This window comes from Pagrus pagrus, assembly GCF_965226575.1.
Source record: "Pagrus pagrus genome assembly, chromosome: 12".
NCBI lineage: Eukaryota > Metazoa > Chordata > Actinopteri > Spariformes > Sparidae > Pagrus > Pagrus pagrus.
Genome location: NC_140196.1, coordinates 6,632,670 through 6,653,671, shown reverse-complemented (window position 1 = coordinate 6,653,671; position 21,002 = coordinate 6,632,670). Strand labels below are relative to the sequence as shown.

General features: G+C 43.4%; 2 protein-coding genes across 2 annotated transcripts; one reads left to right on the top strand and one right to left on the bottom strand.

The window, feature by feature from the left end:
• Nucleotides 1–1,610: 1,610 nt before the first annotated feature.
• btbd2b (BTB (POZ) domain containing 2b) lies at nt 1,611–7,150 on the top strand (the record flags this gene model as incomplete). The annotated part of the gene is made up of 9 exons (XM_084369339.1): nt 1,611–2,164; nt 2,252–2,371; nt 2,606–2,762; nt 3,225–3,330; nt 3,420–3,617; nt 3,759–3,951; nt 4,663–4,750; nt 4,839–4,985; nt 6,046–7,150. The coding sequence occupies 9 exons, from the start codon at nt 1,611–1,613 to the stop codon at nt 6,205–6,207; spliced, it is 1,725 nt and encodes a 574-aa protein (XP_084225465.1). The 3' UTR covers nt 6,208–7,150.
• A 1,265-nt stretch (nt 7,151–8,415) lies between these two features.
• LOC311266789 (elongation factor 2b) lies at nt 8,416–17,009 on the bottom strand. The gene is made up of 14 exons (XM_084369323.1): nt 16,863–17,009; nt 15,323–15,537; nt 13,603–13,784; nt 13,315–13,526; nt 12,919–13,094; nt 12,543–12,648; nt 12,195–12,447; nt 11,866–12,061; nt 11,647–11,770; nt 11,027–11,269; nt 10,597–10,950; nt 10,300–10,482; nt 9,946–10,078; nt 8,416–9,072 (listed from the first exon to the last, which is right to left on the bottom strand). Exons 1-14 carry the CDS (start codon nt 16,863–16,865, stop codon nt 8,879–8,881), a joined length of 2,574 nt encoding a protein of 857 aa, XP_084225449.1. The 5' UTR covers nt 16,866–17,009; the 3' UTR covers nt 8,416–8,878.
• Between the last annotated feature and the right edge of the window lie 3,993 nt (nt 17,010–21,002).

The window sequence follows — 21,002 nt, the reverse complement described above, 5'->3', positions numbered from 1 at the left end:
GCGCCGCCCTGACGTCACGGTTGATGAGTAGCAGGCAGAGAGGGGGGGGAGAGAGAGGAGGGGGGGGGACAATACTGCCCTGTTATGATTCATTCATTATTATCAAGACATTAGTTTCCTGTGTTTCTTTTATATCATGCACCTGCTGTAATACACCCTGCCTTGTAAACAACATTTAAAATCTATATATATATTGTTTTAAAAACCTACACAGCACTCTGTGATGATGATATCATGTGTTTGCTTCATGATGTTTGAAAGGATGGAAGAGCTCAGCTTTATCTGCAGCGTATATGCGCAAATATGCAATATATATAAAGAGATTATAAGACAGAAAGTAATACAGGGTTTGTAAGTTTCCTGTTTCAGTGCACTGGTGTCATTCTGGAAAAATTAAGTTTACTCTTAAAGCAACGTTCTGTAGAAATTGGCATTTTGTGCAATCTGGCAACACCACTGTCCTACGTACAAATCCCAGGTGTGTATCAATTTTGCGGCTTTTCCACCAAAATTAGTGGGTTTTTTAAACGCGGGTCCTGCTAAAAATCACATATTGAGCCCATTCCCACTTCCCGCAGGAAAGGCAGCCAGTTTTTATCTGAGGCGTTACGTCGAAAACGTCACTGACGTCATGTTTCACAACACGAATGCACCGGAAACAGTTGTAACAGAAGAGAAAAAACAACAATGTGATGTGAAATGACTAATTTCACTATCATAATTTGAGCCATTCGGTCCTATAACATTTGGAAAGTCTAGAAGAGCCGCACGGTTAAATGATTTATCCCCATTCAAGTTAGCCGGGCGCTATACTGGGATATGGGTGCATGCGTGTGCATGGATATGCAATCAAAGTCAAATAAAATTGGGCAAGTAGCAATTATTTTTGAGGACCAAAAATATTTACAAAACACAAAATAAAAATTCAGATATGTTACAGAATGAAACAACACTAAAATATCCCAATATCCCTGACTAATTTTGACTAGTATTATTCTAACTTAGACTTGTCTTCTTCATCAGATCCTATTTTATTGTAGTAATGGCTTTTTTTTAACAGCAGGAGAGAGTATTTTATTTGGAAATCATTTACAGTCAGTATTAATGATGACTGTAATACTGGATAATTATTGGTGGCATGTTTGGTCAGAGATCTCCTGTACATTGACCAGTTGTGGCTAATGTCTGTTGAAATTTAGGGGAACTATGAATGGACATGTGGGAATTTTATCTATTAACATTCTATGATTTTCATTTTACACATTTTAGCAACAAAAAGCGAACACAAAATCATTCACTGTAATTGTTATGACAAATATTAAACATCTAAGGTTCATAAGGGCAGGTTTGTTAAACTGACCTCCATGGACAATCTTTGAAACAGGGACTACCAAAGCAAATGATTGGCTTTTACCATAGAAAGTTGGCATTTCAGTAATAACCACTGATGAACAGACGTCTGGCAGCCTGCTTGTTATTGATTAAACAGTATTTTGAGAGGAAAATGTGCCTCTTGTGCAGATGGAGAGCTTGTTGTAGTACCCATAATAGCCGCCAGGGGGCAGCAAACGGCCGCTACGACCGCGAGACTACAAGAAATACACAATGCGATGAAGTGCGTTGTTTACGCCTACACTAGGTTCAAGATGGCTGCTGGAGACAACAGCGGCAGGCCTCCTTGCCTTAATTTCTCCGGCCCGGGTCCTTTGGGAAACAGCCAGCCCAGTAACAGCGTGTTCTCCATGCCAGCGTCCAACGGCGGAGCGGTCGGTGCGGGCGGCGGAGCACAGGGAGCAGCGAGGCGTCCCAACCCGCAGCTGGGGCCTGGCGGCGGAGACAGCAACGGTGTTTCGACCGGAGCCCAGCCGACTGCGCAGAACTCCCTGCAGCAGTCCGCTGCGGCAGGTGCTGCGGCAGCGGGAGCCATGTCCACCCCGGCGTCCAACATGGCATCCACCGCAGCGTCAAACGCGTCCCAGTCGGCACCGACCGCCACTCCGGCAGCTGCGTCCGTGCTGGTGTACCGGGAGCCAGTGTACAACTGGCAGGCGACGAAGAGCACCGTGAAGGAGAGGTTTGCTTTCCTCTTCAACAATGAAGTGCTCAGTGACGTTCATTTTCTAGTGGGCAAAGGCATGGGGGTTCAGAGGATACCTGCGCACAGGTAAGTTTTGGGGCGCATTCAAAACATCAGCTAGCTAACTCTGAATCTGCGAAGCGAAAAGACTTCACCTGTGTTAACTGTTGACAGGTTTGTTCTGGCGGTGGGGAGCGCAGTGTTTGATGCCATGTTCAACGGTGGGATGGCGACGACCTCAACGGAAATCGAGCTTCCTGATGTGGAACCAGCTGCTTTTCTGGCCCTGCTGAAGTAAGCTGTGTGTGTGTGTGTGTGTGTGTGTGTGACAAGGAGAGAGGGAGCCTGCCATTTAAACTGATTTGCATGTCTTGTGGGCGTGTTTTTTTTTACTTCACAACAACATGCCAGCTTGGTGATATAGCAAGAATTTGCAGCTGAAACAATGCAACATTAAATTACATGCCAATGCATCACCTCTAAATTATGTTAAAATATATATATAAATATTTTGATGTCTTCCTGCAGGTTTCTGTACTCTGATGAGGTCCAGATCGGGCCTGAGACAGTGATGACCACACTATACACAGCTAAGAAGTATGCAGTGCCGGCCCTGGAGGCTCACTGTGTGGAGTTCCTCAAGAAGAACCTGAGAGCAGACAACGCTTTCATGCTGCTCACACAGGTCTGCGTTCACCCACTACGAATGTTGATCAGTTTTTGTATGCGATTTGATGTGTAGGACTGATTGTACTGCCTGTTTCTAAATATGCATCTGTCCAGCTTCTTACAACTCCTAGTTTTGCTGCCTGACATTTTTAAGTGTGCAAAAACTGCAAGTATAATGTGTAACAGAGCTGAAATTGTAAGGTTTGTTCAATTTATATAATTTGTTTATGCTCATATTTAATCAGAGGCTCTCTTATAAAAGAATAAGTAAAGTCTGACCGCACCGTTTGTTGATTTTGCTTTATGATATTTGGCGCCACGATTATAATTTGGTCGAAGGTTTTCGATCCAGTCATACTCGTGGATCATACACTTCTTATTGAATTGTCATTCTGTTAATTGCAGTCGACAATATCGAATTTCTAACCAGTCCATGTAGTAAGAATGTGTTTTTTAATGTGTGTATTCTTCGTTTCAGGCACGGTTGTTCGATGAGCCTCAGCTCGCCAGCCTCTGTCTAGAAAACATTGATAAGAACACTGGAGACGCTCTCGCCGCTGAAGGCTTTACAGACATAGATTTGGGTAATGTGGCCTTGTGAACGTTGTCGTCGTTATATTTATTTATGAATAATAGCCAAACTGACTGATTTTCTCATCTCTGCTTCCTGTAGATACATTGGTGGCAGTGTTGGAGAGGGATACTCTCGGGGTGAGGGAGGTGCGTTTGTTTGGCGCCTCGGTGCGTTGGGCAGAGGCGGAGGCTCACAGGCAGCAGCTGCAGCCCACACCAGAAAACAAGCGCAAAGTCCTGGGCAAAGCTCTCACACTCATCCGCTTCCCTCTCATGACCATTGAGGAGTTTGCTGCAGGTAAACAGACAAACCTACACTGTAGCTTTACTGTCATGGTTGTTTTTTGTTTCTGCTCTTGATCTCCTTTCTCCTGAAAAACACACACCATGCACTTCAGGCTCTGATCTTTCTCCCTGGGTCTCGTCATCGTCCCTTCAGGTCCAGCCCAGTCCAGTATTCTGACGGACAGGGAGGTGGTGAGTCTCTTCCTCCACTTCACAGTAAACCCAAAGCCTCGTGTAGACTTCATTGACCGGCCTCGCTGCTGTCTCCGCGGGAAGGAGTGCAGCATCACCCGCTTCGGACAGGTGGAGAGCCGCTGGGGTTACAGCGGGACAAGTGACCGTATACGGTGAGTGAGGAGCTGAGCATTTTAAAAGTGTAACTACAGCCTTACTATTTTTCCAGAATCGACTCGAGGCACATTAATTAACCAAATCAATTATTTAATAATTAACTAAAAGTGGACTGTGATTTTTTGTTATCTAAGAATATTACTGTGTAGTCGGTGAAAGTCCAGCTTAACCCGAATAAGAAAATGGCATTCAATCTGAGAGTGCACTTTATCAGAGACACAACAGTGAAACAAATGTAATGGTTGTTTGTTGATTGCATTGGCTCGTCTAGCCTACATATAAATAATAAAAAAAAAATAGGATTCTTTATTTACATTTAAGGATATCTGGACATTTAATTCTGGCCTACTTTGATACAATTCAAATTGTGCTAAGAGGGAATTTTTTTCACCTGACATGACGACTGGACATGAATAGACTTTCCCGGCAAAAAGTTTTTTTATTACTAGAAAGAAACCCTGAGCACAGGTGTAACTACTAACATTAGCGATGGCTCTGTTCCAGGCCCAGTATTCGGTATGCTGGCTCACTGGCATGGCTTAGTGAGACTGAACCATTGTTAAGGTTATTAGTTACAGCTGTGCTTTTCCTGTTGTGAAATGTAAAAATGTCTGTTGTGAAAGAGGTGTCTATTACCACATAATGTATGTACACCTCCACACAGTCACACTTCCTGACATATTCCCATTGTGTGTTTTTCTTCACAGGTTCTCAGTAAACAGAAGGATATTCGTGGTCGGGTTCGGTCTCTACGGCTCTATACACGGACCCACAGACTACCAAGTTAACATACAGGTGTGAACCAGAGCCCTTCAGAAATTCTGTCTGGTTCCATCATATGTTGTCGGCTTGTTGTATAACATATTTTGGCTTCTCGACACAGATCATTCACACAGACAGTAACACGGTGCTGGGCCAGAATGATACAGGCTTCAGCTGCGATGGGTCAGCCAACACCTTCAGAGTCATGTTCAAAGAACCAGTGGAGATATTACCCAACGTCAACTACACTGCCTGCGCTACACTGAAGGTCAGTGATGTGTTGGTTATAAAACCAGATACACATGCAGCCCCACGCTGTTTGGGAGTGCATTTCAGTCAAAGTAAAGTTGTACATTTTATTGGAGGGTTTCTACAAAATCTTGAAGGTTCGATTAATGCTAAATTTGAACAGTTTTCAACGTTAGGAATACACTTGAATTCAAATATAATCCTTTAAAAATGCTTGTTTTTATGCCTCCACACTAGTGATAGCTGTGGCCTGAGCCATTATTTTTTTAGGGTTGTCCGTACATCCATCAGTTGGTTCCCTTCTCGTGAGTGCAATATCTAATGCTCTGATCTGATCTGAACGCCTTGAGGAGTTTCTTCAAATTTGGCACAAATGTCCACTTGGACTCGAGGATAAACTGTCTAGATTTTGGTGGTCAAAAGTCAAGATCACTGTGCATCACAAAACACATTTTTGACCAAAGATTTTACACAAATAATAATATCTAATAGGATAAAAGGATGAAGTTATAACATTTTATATCCAAAAGTCAACTGCACTGAGACGTTATAATATTCTGCAAAAAATGCTCTGGCCATTAATCAGCGCCAGCTTTACTGGCATGCTGAGGCATACAACGCAATGTCGTAATTCTAGTTTAATATTTAAAATGAAACAATCATGTTTGTTTGTCTTGAATGGAGCCAGATTGACTGACACGAAGATAGCTAGCTTACTTTTGTACCTGTTAATCAACTACTGGAGAAATGGTGGATTTTGCTATTGCTTAAGCAACATACCTGTCTATCAAATGACAACTGGAAGGCAAACAAAAAATGATTAAGAAATGGTTTTGGAGAGGAGCCACAGAAAGGAGATCGACCTGTATATAATTGTGAAGTGCTTGAGTTTTACTTTTACAAAGCTGTATGAAGATCTATAGATGTCACAGAACAATGAGAAATGGTGGCAGTTTTACACAGCCTGACAAAATTCTCAATGTTTTCAATTAACTCTCAAAGAATATAAATAATATCTAATCTCTCACTCTGCAGTTTTGGCTCCGGCAGTGTGTTCACCCTCTCCGTTTGTCTTTCAGGGTCCAGACTCTCATTATGGTACTAAAGGAATGCGAAAGGTAACACACGAGTCATCATCCACTGGCACAAAGACGTGTTTCACCTTCTGCTACGCAGCGGGCAACAACAACGGCACTTCAGTAGAGGACGGACAGATTCCTGAGGTCATCTTCTACACATAGTCACCTTCAACAACGTAGCAACGATCAACCATCAAATGTGACAACTTGACGCCAGCGCGGGGCCACACCTCAGCAGCCGCACTGGGGACTGATCTCTCAGACATCATACTGTTATCTCCATATAGTGCACTACCGTTGACCCGGGAGGTCAAATAGCCGTAAAAGTGATGTAGGTCACTACATGGGGCGTAGCTTGTCATTTGAGATGCTGTCTCTCTCTTTTTCAGCGGCTTCCTTTAATCGCCTTGTGTTGTAGTGATGCCAGCCTCTGAATCAGACATGACTGTAACCGACTCCACAGGGGAAGGAGAGGGAGGGAGGAGCCTCTCAGATTATTCACAGTATCGATGTCACTGGTGTGGATTGACGGCATAAGGCTTGACACTGAATTCTACTTAAGCTGTACAATTCCCCCTTCCTGTTCTCCGCAGCATTAGTGCAAAGGAGAGTCACAACTGTATGAATGTACAGTTAATCAGATTTGCCAAGACAAGTTCCTCGTCATCGTTCAGTACAGACCAGCATTTCACTGAATCCCACATCAGCTGTAACTTCCATAGCTCCCCGTAGACCTCATCAGCTTTCTGAACTCTTGGCGAATTTGAACCAAACTTCATATTAATCTTATCAACATGGTTATGGTAAGCAATTTTCCGGGTTTCTACATACAGTACAATCTGCAATTTCTTGTGTCCTTGCTTGGTAGTTGCCTATACCCAAGAAACCTTGCACTTCTTCGGCCTTGCATATGTTCATTTGGTTGTTCTATGAATGCACACTAACTCTTCAGATATGATTCTTTTGAGCTTTGTTTTAAAAAGTATGGGCGGAAGAGCTTTCCCTCTTGGTGCGGACGTTTAAAGGGTCGTATATTAAAGTGGCATTTATTAACATTATATATGTAACTTGAAATAACTATTGATTAAAGAGTGAGGAAAATGTACTGTGGCTGTTTGCTCATTTTTACCCCCCTCAGGAGTGACGCTTGGCTTTGGAGAAGGTCGACACACTCTTATGTCTGTCCGGTAAGTACAGTATAAGACAGAGATCACTTACTGAAAAATGAAGAAGAACATTAATCATTAATTAAAGCAGCTACAAGGGACTTTAATTTTTTATTGCTTCTGATGGACCTTGTGGAAAATATGGATATGAGCACCATCGCCTCCTGTGGTAAAGATCTGTCTGGCATGTGCATATTTTTTAGAAGCAACCTGGCTGTGCAACATTAATAACTAAAATGATGATGGTTAAAGTAAACTAAAGGAATTTCCATACATTAAGCCTCATAAGTTCATAGTCATAAAATGGTCGACTCTGCATGCAGAGGTTCCTCGTCCCCTCCCTAAACCATATCTTATCCGTAGAGGAGAGGAGGAACGGTTGTAGCGGTAGCGATAAGGTAAGCAGTCTCCTACGCACATTACTATTCTTCTAGCATCTAGCCGTAACTATAAGAGGTGCTGGCTCTACAATGGACCAAATTCCCTATGCTCCCATCAATTATTATGTGGCTTAGGTAAGCACATTTCCACTGAGTGTAGATAATGTATAATGTATTTGTGGTTCAGGAATAGCCTAATATGGAAATTCTTCGTTAGGGTTATATAGACACAGACCAGGAAGTGTCCTTCAGAACATGCGTGGCATTACATCGTCTTCCTACATGTACTGTTCAGCCTGTTCTCCTCGATTGAGCTCCATCAAATACTTCAACATAAGGCATCACGTCTCCTGAGTCTCCTTCCTCACCAGGGTTGATCAGATGAACAAGAATTCATCAACATTGGCACTGTCGGCAGGATCTTGACACAACTAAGACTGGTACGTGCACATTTTTTGCCTTACCATGCACCGTACCACCAAACTACAGAGAAGATTATTTCCTCAAGCTACAAGACCCCTCAATTCATCCACAGCACTTCATAAGAAATGGTTGAATTTGATTTATCCAACCTCGAAAAAAGTTAGAATCTGACCTTGTGACAGGCGTTAAGAATAACTCTTCAGCTAATCTTCTCCCTGATGGGTCTCATTTGCTTTTCTGGGTCTTATACAGGAACCACAATTGAATTGAGACGGTTTCATAACCAGTTAAAAACTCTCTGTAGTACGTTTAAATAATAATAAATTTAAAAAAACTTAAAACAACAGAAGAGACTTAAAAACTTTCCGCCCACTGGGTAAATAACAGTCACATTTTCATCATGAGTTGAACATTTTTATTAATTTCATCCACTGAACAAAGTTCCAATCCAGGGATTTTGATTTCTGTAACACTTTATTGGTGGTTTCAATTGTTTTATCTGACCTCGATCCATTTACAATATGCATTATTGCAGCAGTATCACAGTGCACTGTACAGGCCCATCCTGGCAGATGAGAAGGAGGGGGGAGGGGATGATGTGAAGGAATAGAAGAAACGAGAGATACGACTGCTTTGATCCAATTGTTCCCCAAAACCCTCGCCCTAGGCACTTGGTGTACTGTAGCCGTGAAATGAAAAAAGCATTGCTGCTTCCACTAGCCTACAACAAAAGCCTAAGCTTTGTTTCTGCTCCAGTCAAAACAAATTGTGCGATGTATCTGTAAGCCTGTGCAAAGATTTTAAAGTGCCCACGGGGTAGGGTTTAGAGTTGATTTGGTATTTTTATAATCCGGGGGTCAGTGTTTACAGTTTGTCCAAGTAGTTGTCAAGGGCAGGGATGCCCTCTTTCAGACCTTTGCGTTTCCTAATATCACCGACAATCTGGAAGGGTCTACTGGCGGGGTCAGTGGGGTCTCCCTGGAGAATCTGCCAGTGGTCAAACACACACTGAGGAAAGGCCTGGCCTCCAGTGTTGCTGCGCAGGTCAGCTGTGAAGCCTGGAGGGGACAAAGAATAAGGAAATAAATGTCTACTCCCCTGTGATCCTGATCCTAACGTGATCTACATTAGATCGGGATTACAGGGCATTCATGTGGTGACCAAAAATTGAGCTGCCGACAGGGAAAAGCCCCCCAACACCCACAACAACAAAACAAATAATTCACATTGCATATCAGTTTTTAGTTTCTATCCAAGTAGGATGACCTAGATATGGTAAAAATATTAGATATTACTACCCTGCCAAGGAGGTTATGTTTTCACCCTTGTCGATGTGTTGTCTGGTTGCTTTGTCAGCAGGATTGCACAAAAACTACAGAACAAATTCCCGCGAAACATGGATGGAGGATGTGCCTCTGTCCTGTTAACTTTTGGGTTTGGTTCCAGATAAAGTGACGGATCCTGGAATTTTTTTCTCACTCTCTTTAACATTGGACATTTTTGTTGATTTCTCAGGAAATACTATATGGATCTCTATGAAAAAAAGCTGCCATATTTAGGTGGCTAGTCTATGAGTGAATGCAGATAAAGGGGGACTGTTGGGGCTTGGTGAAGGTATGCTCTCTACTGCCATTCTAGTTGGCGAATACAACTGTCTTTTGTAGCTTCCATGTTTTTTTGTGTGTGTGTTACAATGTGAAAATCCATAAATAAACTGAAGGCAGAAGAAGAATTTGGACCATCCAAGGAGCAGGACTTCATCCAAGTCTACCCACATGATCGCTCCTCTTAAATGACGAACCAAGACCAGATAAATACATCAAGCGAATTATTCTCAAATCAAACATACTGTTGCATCGAAAAGCATTACATTTAGGTGAAACTGAGGAAAACCTATAGGATTCGTGCAATATTTGTCACACAAAACCCACCGAAGGACTCGTTGACAGGTAGGTAGGCTTTCACCACAAACATGGGAGTGCCCGGCACATGGGTTTCCTCAAACACATGACCTCGCTTCCTGTTCAACACACCGTAGATCCCACCGACCACCTGCTCTGGGCACTGCACAGGAAAAAAGGGAACAGCAGTCAGACAGAGAGTTGACAAGCACAACACTGACGATGAGTAAAGTGACACGGAGATAATAAAATCACAAATGGTACACTTATCGAAGACCAATCGAATAACATTTTGTAAATACGCGAAACTGTAGCTATTTCTTCATGTGGCAATTAAAATGGTGACATTTTCTTTTCCTAGTGCAGCTTTTCCTCCACACACACCTGGATCTCCACCAGGTATACAGGCTCCATGAGTCGTGGCTGAGCAGTGAGCTGGCAGGCGTACAGGACCCTACGAGCTGTGGGAATAATCTGTCCTCCACCACGGTGGATGGCGTCTGCGTGCAGTGTCACGTCATGAATGTCAAAACGAATTGCGCGCATGTTCTCCTCACATAGAGCACCCTGCAGGACGAAGACAGAGACTGGAGGATAATTATCAGGAGTATACAAGTACACACGGTGTATAATATCACAAACATCTGAACAATGATTACACAGAGGTTAACTGCTGCTCACCTCTTTAGTCGCCCACTGGAAACCGGCCACCACGCTGTCCTTGATCTCGTTGAGATACTGGACCCCCTTTGTCATGTCTATCAGCAGGTTGGCCCCGGTTCCGTCTGGACCGAAGCACCAGATCTTCCTGGCCTCTGTCACCTCCCATTCATACTTCTCGGCGAGGTAACGCGCACGCGCCTTGAGCTCCTGTCGAGCGGTGACGTCCCCTTTCTCGATGTCTTCAGCCAGGCCGTCGGGGAACGGACGGGACTTCATGAAGAGACGATTGTGCTTGTTGGGGGACTTGGACAGACACATCTGGTCTGATTCTTCCATCACTGTCTCTCTGTAAGACACGACTGGGTCTGATTTCTGGAAAGAGATGAAGAAAGAAGGAATATAATAAAGGTAAAAAGGCTCATGTAAATAAATCCTGATGTCTCGTCACCTTCAGTGGAATGCAGGCGTGATCCTCCTCCAGGTCCTTCAGGCAGATCTCCAGGTGCAGCTCTCCGGCTCCAGCGATGATGTGCTCCCCGGACTCCTCAATGATGCACTGCACCATGGGGTCGGACTTGGCCAGACGCTTCAGTCCCTCCACCAGCTTGGGCAGGTCGGCGGGGTTCTTGGCCTCCACGGCAACTCTGACCACGGGGCTCACGCTGAACTTCATCACCCTCATGTTGTGGGCCTGCGGACAGAGACACCAAGCTTGAAGACTTGTTCTGTTTGTGCTGTTGTAACAGGTAGAGGGGTATAAGTAACTCATTAGTACGGAGGCCCTGAGAGGCCAATGAGAAAGAAAGAAAACAGTCAATTTCAGTTTTCTGTGTGATCTAAATTGCTTTTTTTCCCTGCGTGTGACTAAAGAACAAGTTTTTCTTTCTTTGTTCTTCAATTTTTTTCATTCTGGCGAAAGAAAATGTAAATTGGAAAAAATCACCTGCCTTATTTATTTATTTATGTATTTATATTTTTCACAGATTCACTTTCCTCTCTGGGCTTCCGTACATCATCGATTGTTTAGTACATCAGTAACTGAACTGCAAAAAAAAAGCAATACCCTACTTGATCATAGGTGGTAATGGTCCCTGTCTTAACAAGGAACTGGTCTACTCCAACGAGACCCACGATGTTGCCACATGGGACATCATCGATAGGCTCCACATACCGGCCCATCATCAGAATGGTCCTGCAAGAAGAGAAACGTGAATTTAGAGCACATGTTCTTCGTTCTACTATCATCTCAGGCCACTGTGCACTGTTTATTTTTCATAACCACCTCACCTCTGGATGGGTTTGATGTAGAGATCCTCCTTCTTGCCAGGGGTGAAGTTTGGCCCCATGATGCGCACCTTCAGCCCAGTGGACACGCTGCCAGAGAACACACGACCAAAAGCATAGAAACGACCTTTGTCGCTGGTTGGGACCATCTTGGAAATGTACATCATCAGAGGAGCCTTAGAGTCGCAGTTCTTAATACCTGAGAAGACGGCAGAGAGACGGTGAGACCTGAATATAGCACAGCCCAAATAAAGCTAATTATTTTATGCTACATCATCATCAAAATGCTCCACGTCTTCTCCAGAGACGTGCTTTGAAAACGTTCCACTGACCCATGGCGGCCTCGTCGTCTCCCGGCCCTTCGTAAAGCAGCTCACAGCGGTATCTCTGTGCAGTGACGGGGGAGGGCAGGTGGATGGTGATCATCTGGAGCAGGGCCTCTCCGGCAGGCAGCCAGCGTCGCATCACAGCCTTCAGCAGGGGCTTCCCCTCTTTCTCCTTGTCCTCCGAGTCCAGTTTGACTCCAAGCTTATCGATGAGTTTGGCTGTCTCGTCCTTTTTGAAGTTCATGATGGCGTCAAACACCTTGAAGGATGGTGAGAGAGGGAAAAGTACTCAAACTCCAGCCCTGAAAGTATCATACAAATGGTAGGCTGAGGTCACTTTTTTTCTCCATTTACCTTGAAGATAGGATCCAGAACGAGCTGGCAGAAGGTGCGGGGAAGCTTCTCGCCGTTGGGACCAGTGGCAGTCTTACTGAACTTGCCGGCGTTTGGGTCAAAATATCTGTGTCAAACAAATTATTGCAAAACATCATGGCACTGAAATGACTGGTTACAATCATGAAAACTTTGTGGTGTGTGCTAGAAATGTTTTTTTTTTTTTACTGCAGCGGTGTAGAGGTGTACTCAAGGGTGCGGTCTTTACAGGTGACATAACTGTTGGCTGTGGTTACAGGTAGCAGAGACACCGGGTGTCGCTGCTTTTCAGCCTCTTTTTAAGTTTATCTTTTATATTTTGTGAAGCATATTTGTCTGGATATGGCGTCATGTTTACCTGTCTCCCCACAGCTTCTTCATCATGTCCTCCACTTTCTTACACCGCTCCGCTGGTCCCAGCTTACACTCTCCTTTGGTGAATTTAGCCACATACATCTCAGCGAACTGCTTCAAGGTGAAAGCCCAGCCATGGAGGCCAGAGCCAAACCCGACTGTACCGATGACGGGATCAATCTGAGGGAAATAAAAAGAAGAGTAACATTTCTCGCCTAGCTTAGCATGTCTTTGTGTCAAAGTACTTGCTAAGTACATGCCAATACTTTTAAAGAGCAACAGATGATGATAAAAAAGCAAAAGAGCAACATTTTGATTTTGGGAGTAAAACAGTTTTTCTGGACGGGTTTAAGAAGTTAGTCTGGAGCGCTGCTGAGCGCTGCCTGAGTCTCTCCCTCACCATGATGTTCCCCATGGGTCCACCCTCATCCTCTCCATAGGTGGAGATAATGACGTTGACGTTCTCCACGATGCGTTGGAAAGTCGAGTAGAGCTCGTCCGTCTGCAGCTGAAGCTCGAGTAGGGCGCGGTCCATCTTGTTCATCATCAGCACCGGCTTGATGCGCTCAGCGATGGCCTGCCGCAGCACGGTCTCGGTCTGCACGCACACACCTGTCAGAGAAAACAACCAGGTGAGCCTGGGCATAAAGCGAGCATGTGTGTGTGTGTGTGTGGGATACATTATTACCTGAGACACAGTCCACCACCACCAGGGCTCCATCAGTGACCCTGAGGGCAGCGGTGACCTCAGACGAGAAGTCAACGTGACCTGGGGAATCAATCAGGTTGATGAGGAAGCCGCTTCCATCTTTACACTGCTTGATAAACGCCAGGTCGTTTTCTTCGAGCTCGTAGTACATAGAGATGGCCCTGAACGACAGAGAGGTAACAGGAGAAGGCTGGAGACATGTTCACTGTACCACTTTATCATTAAAATACATGTAAAAGAAAGGATGGATCGATAAAGCTGATTTAAATGAGCTGAGTACATGTCTGAACTGACAATATTGGATTCCACTGAGCCAGAAATAGAGCAGACACGCTGAGTCATGCAGAGATCATCCAAGTTCAGCTGATGCAAACCGGCTCGACTGGAATGATTAAAGTACACAATTAATGATGCATTTCGATGTTTGTGCTGTTGCGTTTACCAGGAATCATGAAGAACCATCAGAGTAGATTTTTCAACTACATATCTTTGGACGAGAAATCGAAACGAAGGAACTCAAAAGTCACAGTGATTCTGAAAAACAGGTGGCCGGTAAGAATAAGCAGAATAAGTCCAGGTAGAGAGATGAGTTTGGCCTTTTATAAATGTATTGTTGAGATTGTTTTAATTAAATCAGAGCTATTATTCTACTAACAACCGACAATCAAAGCAAATACTGCGACTATGAATCTGCCAGCAGCCTTTTAGAAAGTGATGAAACATAATACTGTCAGACCAGACACAGTTTAAGACATGTTAGTATTTCATATCAGTAATGATGTTGTGATACAAACTACAGATAAATCGATACTCATCATTAATCCTTAACGGATATTTGGAATTTACATTTGCAGCAATTCATTTAAATAATTTAAATACATGTTAATACATTAATTAGTGAGAATGATCATTTTGTGACTGTGACTACAGACAGAGAGGCGGCTGCATCAGTGGCACATTTGAAAAATATTATTATTTTTGGCCTTTTTCAGGGCTTTATTTTGTTAGTACAGCCAAAGATAGACAGGAAACAGGATGAGAGAGAGGAGGGGGATAACATGCAGCAAGGGGCCACAGGTCGGATTAAAACCCTGGGCTGCTGTGGCGAGGACACGACCTCTGTGCACGGAGCGCACGCTCTACCAACGCTGAATATTGAATCTGATAATCAGCCAGGCTCATAATCAGTCTGCTCCTGTTACAGACCCCCCTGATACTACTGGGCAAATGTTTTTTATTTTCTTTATTAACTGTAAAGTTTGACTCCGACACGTATTCATACTGACATGAGAACTTTATCTCCATGTTAAACGTTTAAAGTCTCATCGTCGTGCACGCAACGCAACGACTTGAACCCAGTCAGATTTTGTCTGAGCTTGTTGTGCTTGTTGACATTGGCAGAGCTTCATTGGAAAAAATATCACTCTCATTTCAGTGCACCGATCAGGATTTAGAAACATTTGGATTGTCTCCTTATGTTGTCAATCTATCTGGTGTAACTACACTCATGTTGTAGAAGCTGACTAGCCAATTTTTTGAGGGTTAAACTCTTATAATATAAAATAATTGCTAAATAAGTGTCTTTCCTCATATGTGTTGCTTATGTAGTTATGAATATTTACTGTAACAGAGAAATACCCAAGTTTTTGCGACCTTTTATATGTTGCTTTGTCTAAACCCACTCCCCTGCACCACATACGTGGATTTGATGGTGATGCAGCGCTCCTGCTCGTCTTTGCGCGTGTCTGTGAAGCGGGTCTCTCCGGCACGGGACGAAGCAATGATCCCCGCTTTGGACACCAGCGAGTCAGTCAGCGTGGACTTGCCATGATCCACGTGGGCAATCACGGACATGTTCCTGATGTTGGACTTCTTGTCCATGATGGCCCGGATCTGATCCACAGTGAAGTTCACCTGGTGGGTTAGGGGTCGAAGGGAGGGGGAGGGAGGTTACACTCATCCATTTTCACAACCGGCACAGGTTCATTTTATTCATCATATGCATCTATTTATTTGTGACCACTACCAGATGTCATTCCAAGTAGAGTTATAAAAAGAAAGACATGTTGGAAACTGAATCCATCAGGCTGACTGGGAGGACGGAGTGTGAAGACTTAACCGTCTGGTTCTAACCAAGCAAACAAGATCAGGATTTACTGAGTCACCACTCACATGCTGCAGCTGAATGGTCCATTTCACAACCAGGAGGGAACACGAATCTCTTCATTTCACACCTTAAAACCCCCTTTAACATTTGATTTTAAGGTGAAATGTACACAGAATAAGTCATTTCTTAATTTAGACCATCAGGAAGCACTAAGCCTGAACTTATTTTTATTATTTAACTTAGTTTAAGTAAAATTTCAGGCTGGAAATCCTCTGAGAACACAAATCAGACACAAGTGATGAAGGCATTTTAGGTGATTTTCGCCCCATAGTGTGGTAGCCATTTTCACTGTACTGCCTGTGTGTGCCTCAGCAGTATAACTTCACTTGTTACCATGGGAAAAATAAGGATCTAACACTATTTATAACACGTTAAAGTCCCTCAGCTTACATAACAAGTAGAACAACATCAAATTTAGGAAGCCAGGTGACAACCAGAGCTTCTAATAATGAATTATAAGCCGTTATAAATCACCATCCAGCATGATATACGCACAAAAATGAAAAGCAATGCAGCTTTTCCGTGCAGGTGACGCACAGCTGTGGGCTTACATATACATATTACAACATATTATATCACCTCTCACATCCATGCATATGACGCAGTCTATTAGAGTCGGATCTAAACCTACAATCTAGCGGTAACAGAGTCTGTGCGGGACCTCAGCTGTGCGTTAACACTGTGTTTCTGCAGTCGTATGCGACAGAGGCAGCTCGATATTAAAGGCTTTAATATGAACGTCACAGTGGAGGCAGAGCGGAGCAGAGCGGGCCGGGCCGGGCCGGGCCGGGCCGTGCGGTCCAGGCCACAGCCCTGCAGCTTTACCAGCCGGCTTACTGCGTATGTCCTCCCCGAGCGCACACGCGCGCTTCATGTGGCCATGTAACACCACCGAGCGTCTGCATCCACCTCACACACACACACACACAACACACACACCTGACAGCTCCGCTCAGTGAGCCGAGAAGTGTCTATACATGAAGGTTATTGACGAGGCGGAGCTGTCGGGTTGTCACCTGCTACACGTCTAAGATGGAGCAACACACTTATATGAAGCCAAGTTGACACTCACCATCTTGTCCGCAGGTCGTTGGTCTCCACTCGCGAAGGGTTTATTGCTGCAAACACTGCCTTTGAGGACAGGCAGTCCCGGTGGTCACAGGAGGAGCTGCTGCTGCTGCTGCTGCCGCTGCCGTCGTGTGGTGGTGCAGGAAGGAGGCTGCAGCAGCAGGGGGCGCTGCTCCTCAACCAGGCCGGTGTCATCTGACAGGGACGTGGATGAGTGCCCGCTGCATAACTCTGCTGGGACTGAGTGTTTATCAGCGGCGCACAGGCTGTCCGAGGGTTAAAAACAGGCCAAGTTCAAGTTAATTCACTCATGTAGCCTAATACACGATATTGGAAATATTTTCAGTTTAAGTTAATTGAATTGGGCTGAAGTTTGACCGCTGTGACTCAGGAAAACAAAAGCTTTTTTTGTTTAACAGTTTATATGCTCATAATTTACATTCTCGTGACGCATTTGGGATATTTTTCATGTGTGAGAAGGTTGCACCAAACTACATTCAGAAACTAGTCGATTTTAGGTGATTGCGCCCCTGAGAATACACAGGGCGAGTAGCAGAGAGTCGTGAATTTTGTTTTCAGATTATCTTTTTTTCTAGATAAAATATCAACTGTCATATGGCGCCGATTTGGCTAACTGTCTACATTAGTTGATGAAGGATCAACATTGGTGTTGCAGCAGGTGTGCAGGGCTGTCAATCAGCAAGAGAAGTTAAAATTGGCATATTGTTGAATGAAGTCTGGTGGAAATGTTTGCCCTGTAAAGAGTATCTTTACATGGGCCCCCTGCATATTAAACTGTAATAATGTGGGTATTGCTTCTATACTTGGAGTGTTATTGCATTGAAGTACTGATACTTTTAATTAATAGTCATCATTAGGAGCCTCAGGTGATCCCACCTGTATCACCCTAAGAAATCTGCAGAGGGTGAGAGCCTCTTACTAACCTCAGGCACAGAGTAAGCCTCCCCCTAAACACCTGATGCACCAGGTGAGCCTCTGCTGTTATGGAGCATCCCTGGGTCAAAGCAGGGGGAAAGTACATGAGTTTGGCAGGAGGTGGCAGAAGAGAGCCACTGAGCCTTGCTCTTAAACTTGACTTGAAAAATCTTCCTTGTTTCTTCCCTGGATTGAACTAAACTTAAGTCGGATTTATTTGAATGGTATGAATTCATTTAATTGGTTTGACCTGAATGGCTGAAATGTGTAGATTTCATTTGGACTGAAATATATTAACTTGAATTATCTTAGAGGGACAGGAGATATTCGCCTACACCCATGAATTTTATTCAAATCGAGAAAATGTTCCCGTAAAATTCCTTGGTAGGAGAAATCTGTTAAAATGCAGACAGTTTTAATGTTATTTGGTCGTATTTGCAACATTTCCCCTGTGTTTTATTGTGTCTTATAGAAGAGATCTTTGTTGGTGGACAGGAGCTGATCTGTTTCAGGATGTTGTAGCAGCCCTTCACCAGCTGAGGGCACAAAACAATGAGAGAATCTGAAATGAGAATGGACCGAGGAGCAGTTGTGCACATCAGGCGTTGTGTATCTGTGCTTTTGTGAGCGTGTCCGTGTGAAAATGCACACACTTCATTATACTGAAGGAAATGGGATGTTTCCTGTCACCCCAGTGGACTCAATCCAACACAGAAATACACTCGTGCACCGACAAATACATTTTTCATGAATGTAACATAATGGGCATATAATGGGCCCCCATGAGAGCAGATGTGGACCTGACATGTTGTTTTATTGTAGTGCTGAACAAGAAAAACAGACAAGGCTGAGGGAGGAATTCAGAAAGAGTATGTCATAAAAATTGAGAATGATTTTGATGGATTTCTACCACACAGTTTTTTTTATGACCTGGCAACCCCAAACATGAAGTTAATGCTTATTTATTGCTGTGAAATTTCTATGTTTTAAACTGAAACCAACTTATTACAACCTCCTGGAAAGTACGACTTGTAAGAGCGAGGTACCGTCTTTTTTTATTGTCTCCAAATGTCAGTGAGAACACACAAACTGAATTAAAATTTGGAGAAGGAGAAGAAGAAGTTTATCGACTCTACGGTCTTTTTGAACACAAGGGAGATAAGATAATAAAGTTTTCTAATAAGAGCCACAAACACAATAAATCCATGCTCATGTCAACTGATACTGAGAGCACCGTGCACTGTGTCGTGTCTCTAACAGTGGGGCTGATCTGCTAAAAAAAAAACAGTCATGCTCGGTGCAAATAAAGTCTCTTTCCAGATGTCTGCAGTCACTTAAGTCTCCTTAAGTGAGCACAGATGACTTCACGTTAAATATAGACCCTGTTTTATGGCGTGACATTTCCTATGTCTTTCGAGCAGCTGGTGTCTTCTTGATGGAAAGATGTTGACTGTCGCGCCGCCGCTCAAAAAAAGCTTTTGTAAATGCCAAAAGAGGAGAAATCTGTTGCTTTTATTCATCACAAAATGATTTAGAAGTGCATTGAATTGGCTTCTACATTTAACAGAAGAAGGACAAAATAAGACTTTTAAAAATCAACCAAAACTTTATGTATTATGATGTAGTACAACACTATATATTGGGCTTGATTTAAAATATTGGCTGAACACTGATGGTATGTTTTGCACACCTTCTCTGAGGAACGCTGCAGGAACTGACCTGAATTTTAATTTGAAATGATTAATGAATTCATTACAGGCCGAGCTCTTTAAGATAATCTGACCAGAAACCTTAATGGCTGAAAGAATTCCCAGTTGCATTTTTATATTCTGCACAAGTCCTTATGTGAGGTCAGGGACAACAGTTAGGGACAACAGCGGTAATTGTTATATATATTGACATAAATATTATAAAAAAAACTAGATCTTACAGTGGGATCCCCAACCCATGACTACTCAACAGTCACTCATAAAAGTACAAATACCAAAAAAAACAGACAGTATCACTTAAATGGGGGAAAGTAACTAATTACAACTACCCAAATTATTATTATAAATGGTCATTATCTTTCAATGTTTGGCCAAACTCATGTCAGAGCGTTAGCCTGCCATCATACAGTCTTTAACAAACAAACTCCAGGAGGGATGATTATTTCACGTAAAGAATAACAGAAAATGAAAACAGGTGCTCAGCTGCTACCATATTGTGTCGCCATGTGTTTAATCATCGTTTCATTTTGCTGAATTATGGGATTTACCGTTCAAGAAGTGCTCCAAACCTGAGTAAACAACTTCTCTCCACTCAGGGTTGCTTTCATTTCTCTTGCTGGTGACACACTGGGGATTTCCACGAGCTGCAGGCAATTAATCATTTCGAGCTCATCAGTTATCACTGAGCTGCAGATTAGAGCCACCCAACACTCATGTCACGCCTGGTGGAGTGATAACGCCGTATCTATAAGCTCTCTGTTTCTCTTATCCGCCCTATTGATCTGATAAACAAGTAAAGCTGAGTGCACCTCAGTAGCTTTTGGCCTTTCTTGACCCAGCAGCTCCCTTTTCACAGCTCCACCTGGTATTTTCAACATGTGCCTTTTCAATTTCAAACCCCTTGTCAAGGAAATGGGACTGTGTTGGACTGTGAGATCATTTTCGGTGGACTCGAGTTGCACTCATACTGTATGTGCAGGTATAATAAAGTCAGTGAAGGAGAATTCGGCAGCTTGATTTCACGGTACATCTCAGTTACTTGGTGAATCACTTGCAGGGGTGTCGGATATATCCTTTCCAAATCCTAAACATACAGACGAGACGATGTAGCACTTCTTGACCTTCAGTTACATGCGTCCAAGCGGACACGATAATATTGAGTGACAGTGTGCAATAACACAGCAATTATCTATGAGCTGCAGCCTATTCTTGGTATCCAGAGATGTGCTTAAAAATGTCCTGATCTGATCATATCTGCGTGTACTTTGAAACTCTCTAATCTGTAGCTGGAACAACAATAAAGATAGCAGCGCCATTAGGGCTTATTACAGTACTGATAACACTGGGCATGCTGCAGATACTCTTATTTTAATGCAACAAATACATACGAGGCAAGTGCTTGAAAGAGTGAAGGATAGTGATCAGACGGGGTTCATACAGGGGCCACGCTGGATGAATTATTTTCCCTTTATGAAATAAAAATGAATCCATCACGCCTG

Coding starts and splice junctions, on each gene's coding strand:
- LOC311266789 (XM_084369323.1), bottom strand. Junction 13,785..15,322: donor TGCATCACCATCAAATCCAC/GTATGTGGTGCA, acceptor TCTGTCGTTCAG/GGCCATCTCTATGTACTACG. Junction 10,483..10,596: donor TCCAGTGGGCGACTAAAGAG/GTGAGCAGCAGT, acceptor TTCGTCCTGCAG/GGTGCTCTATGTGAGGAGAA.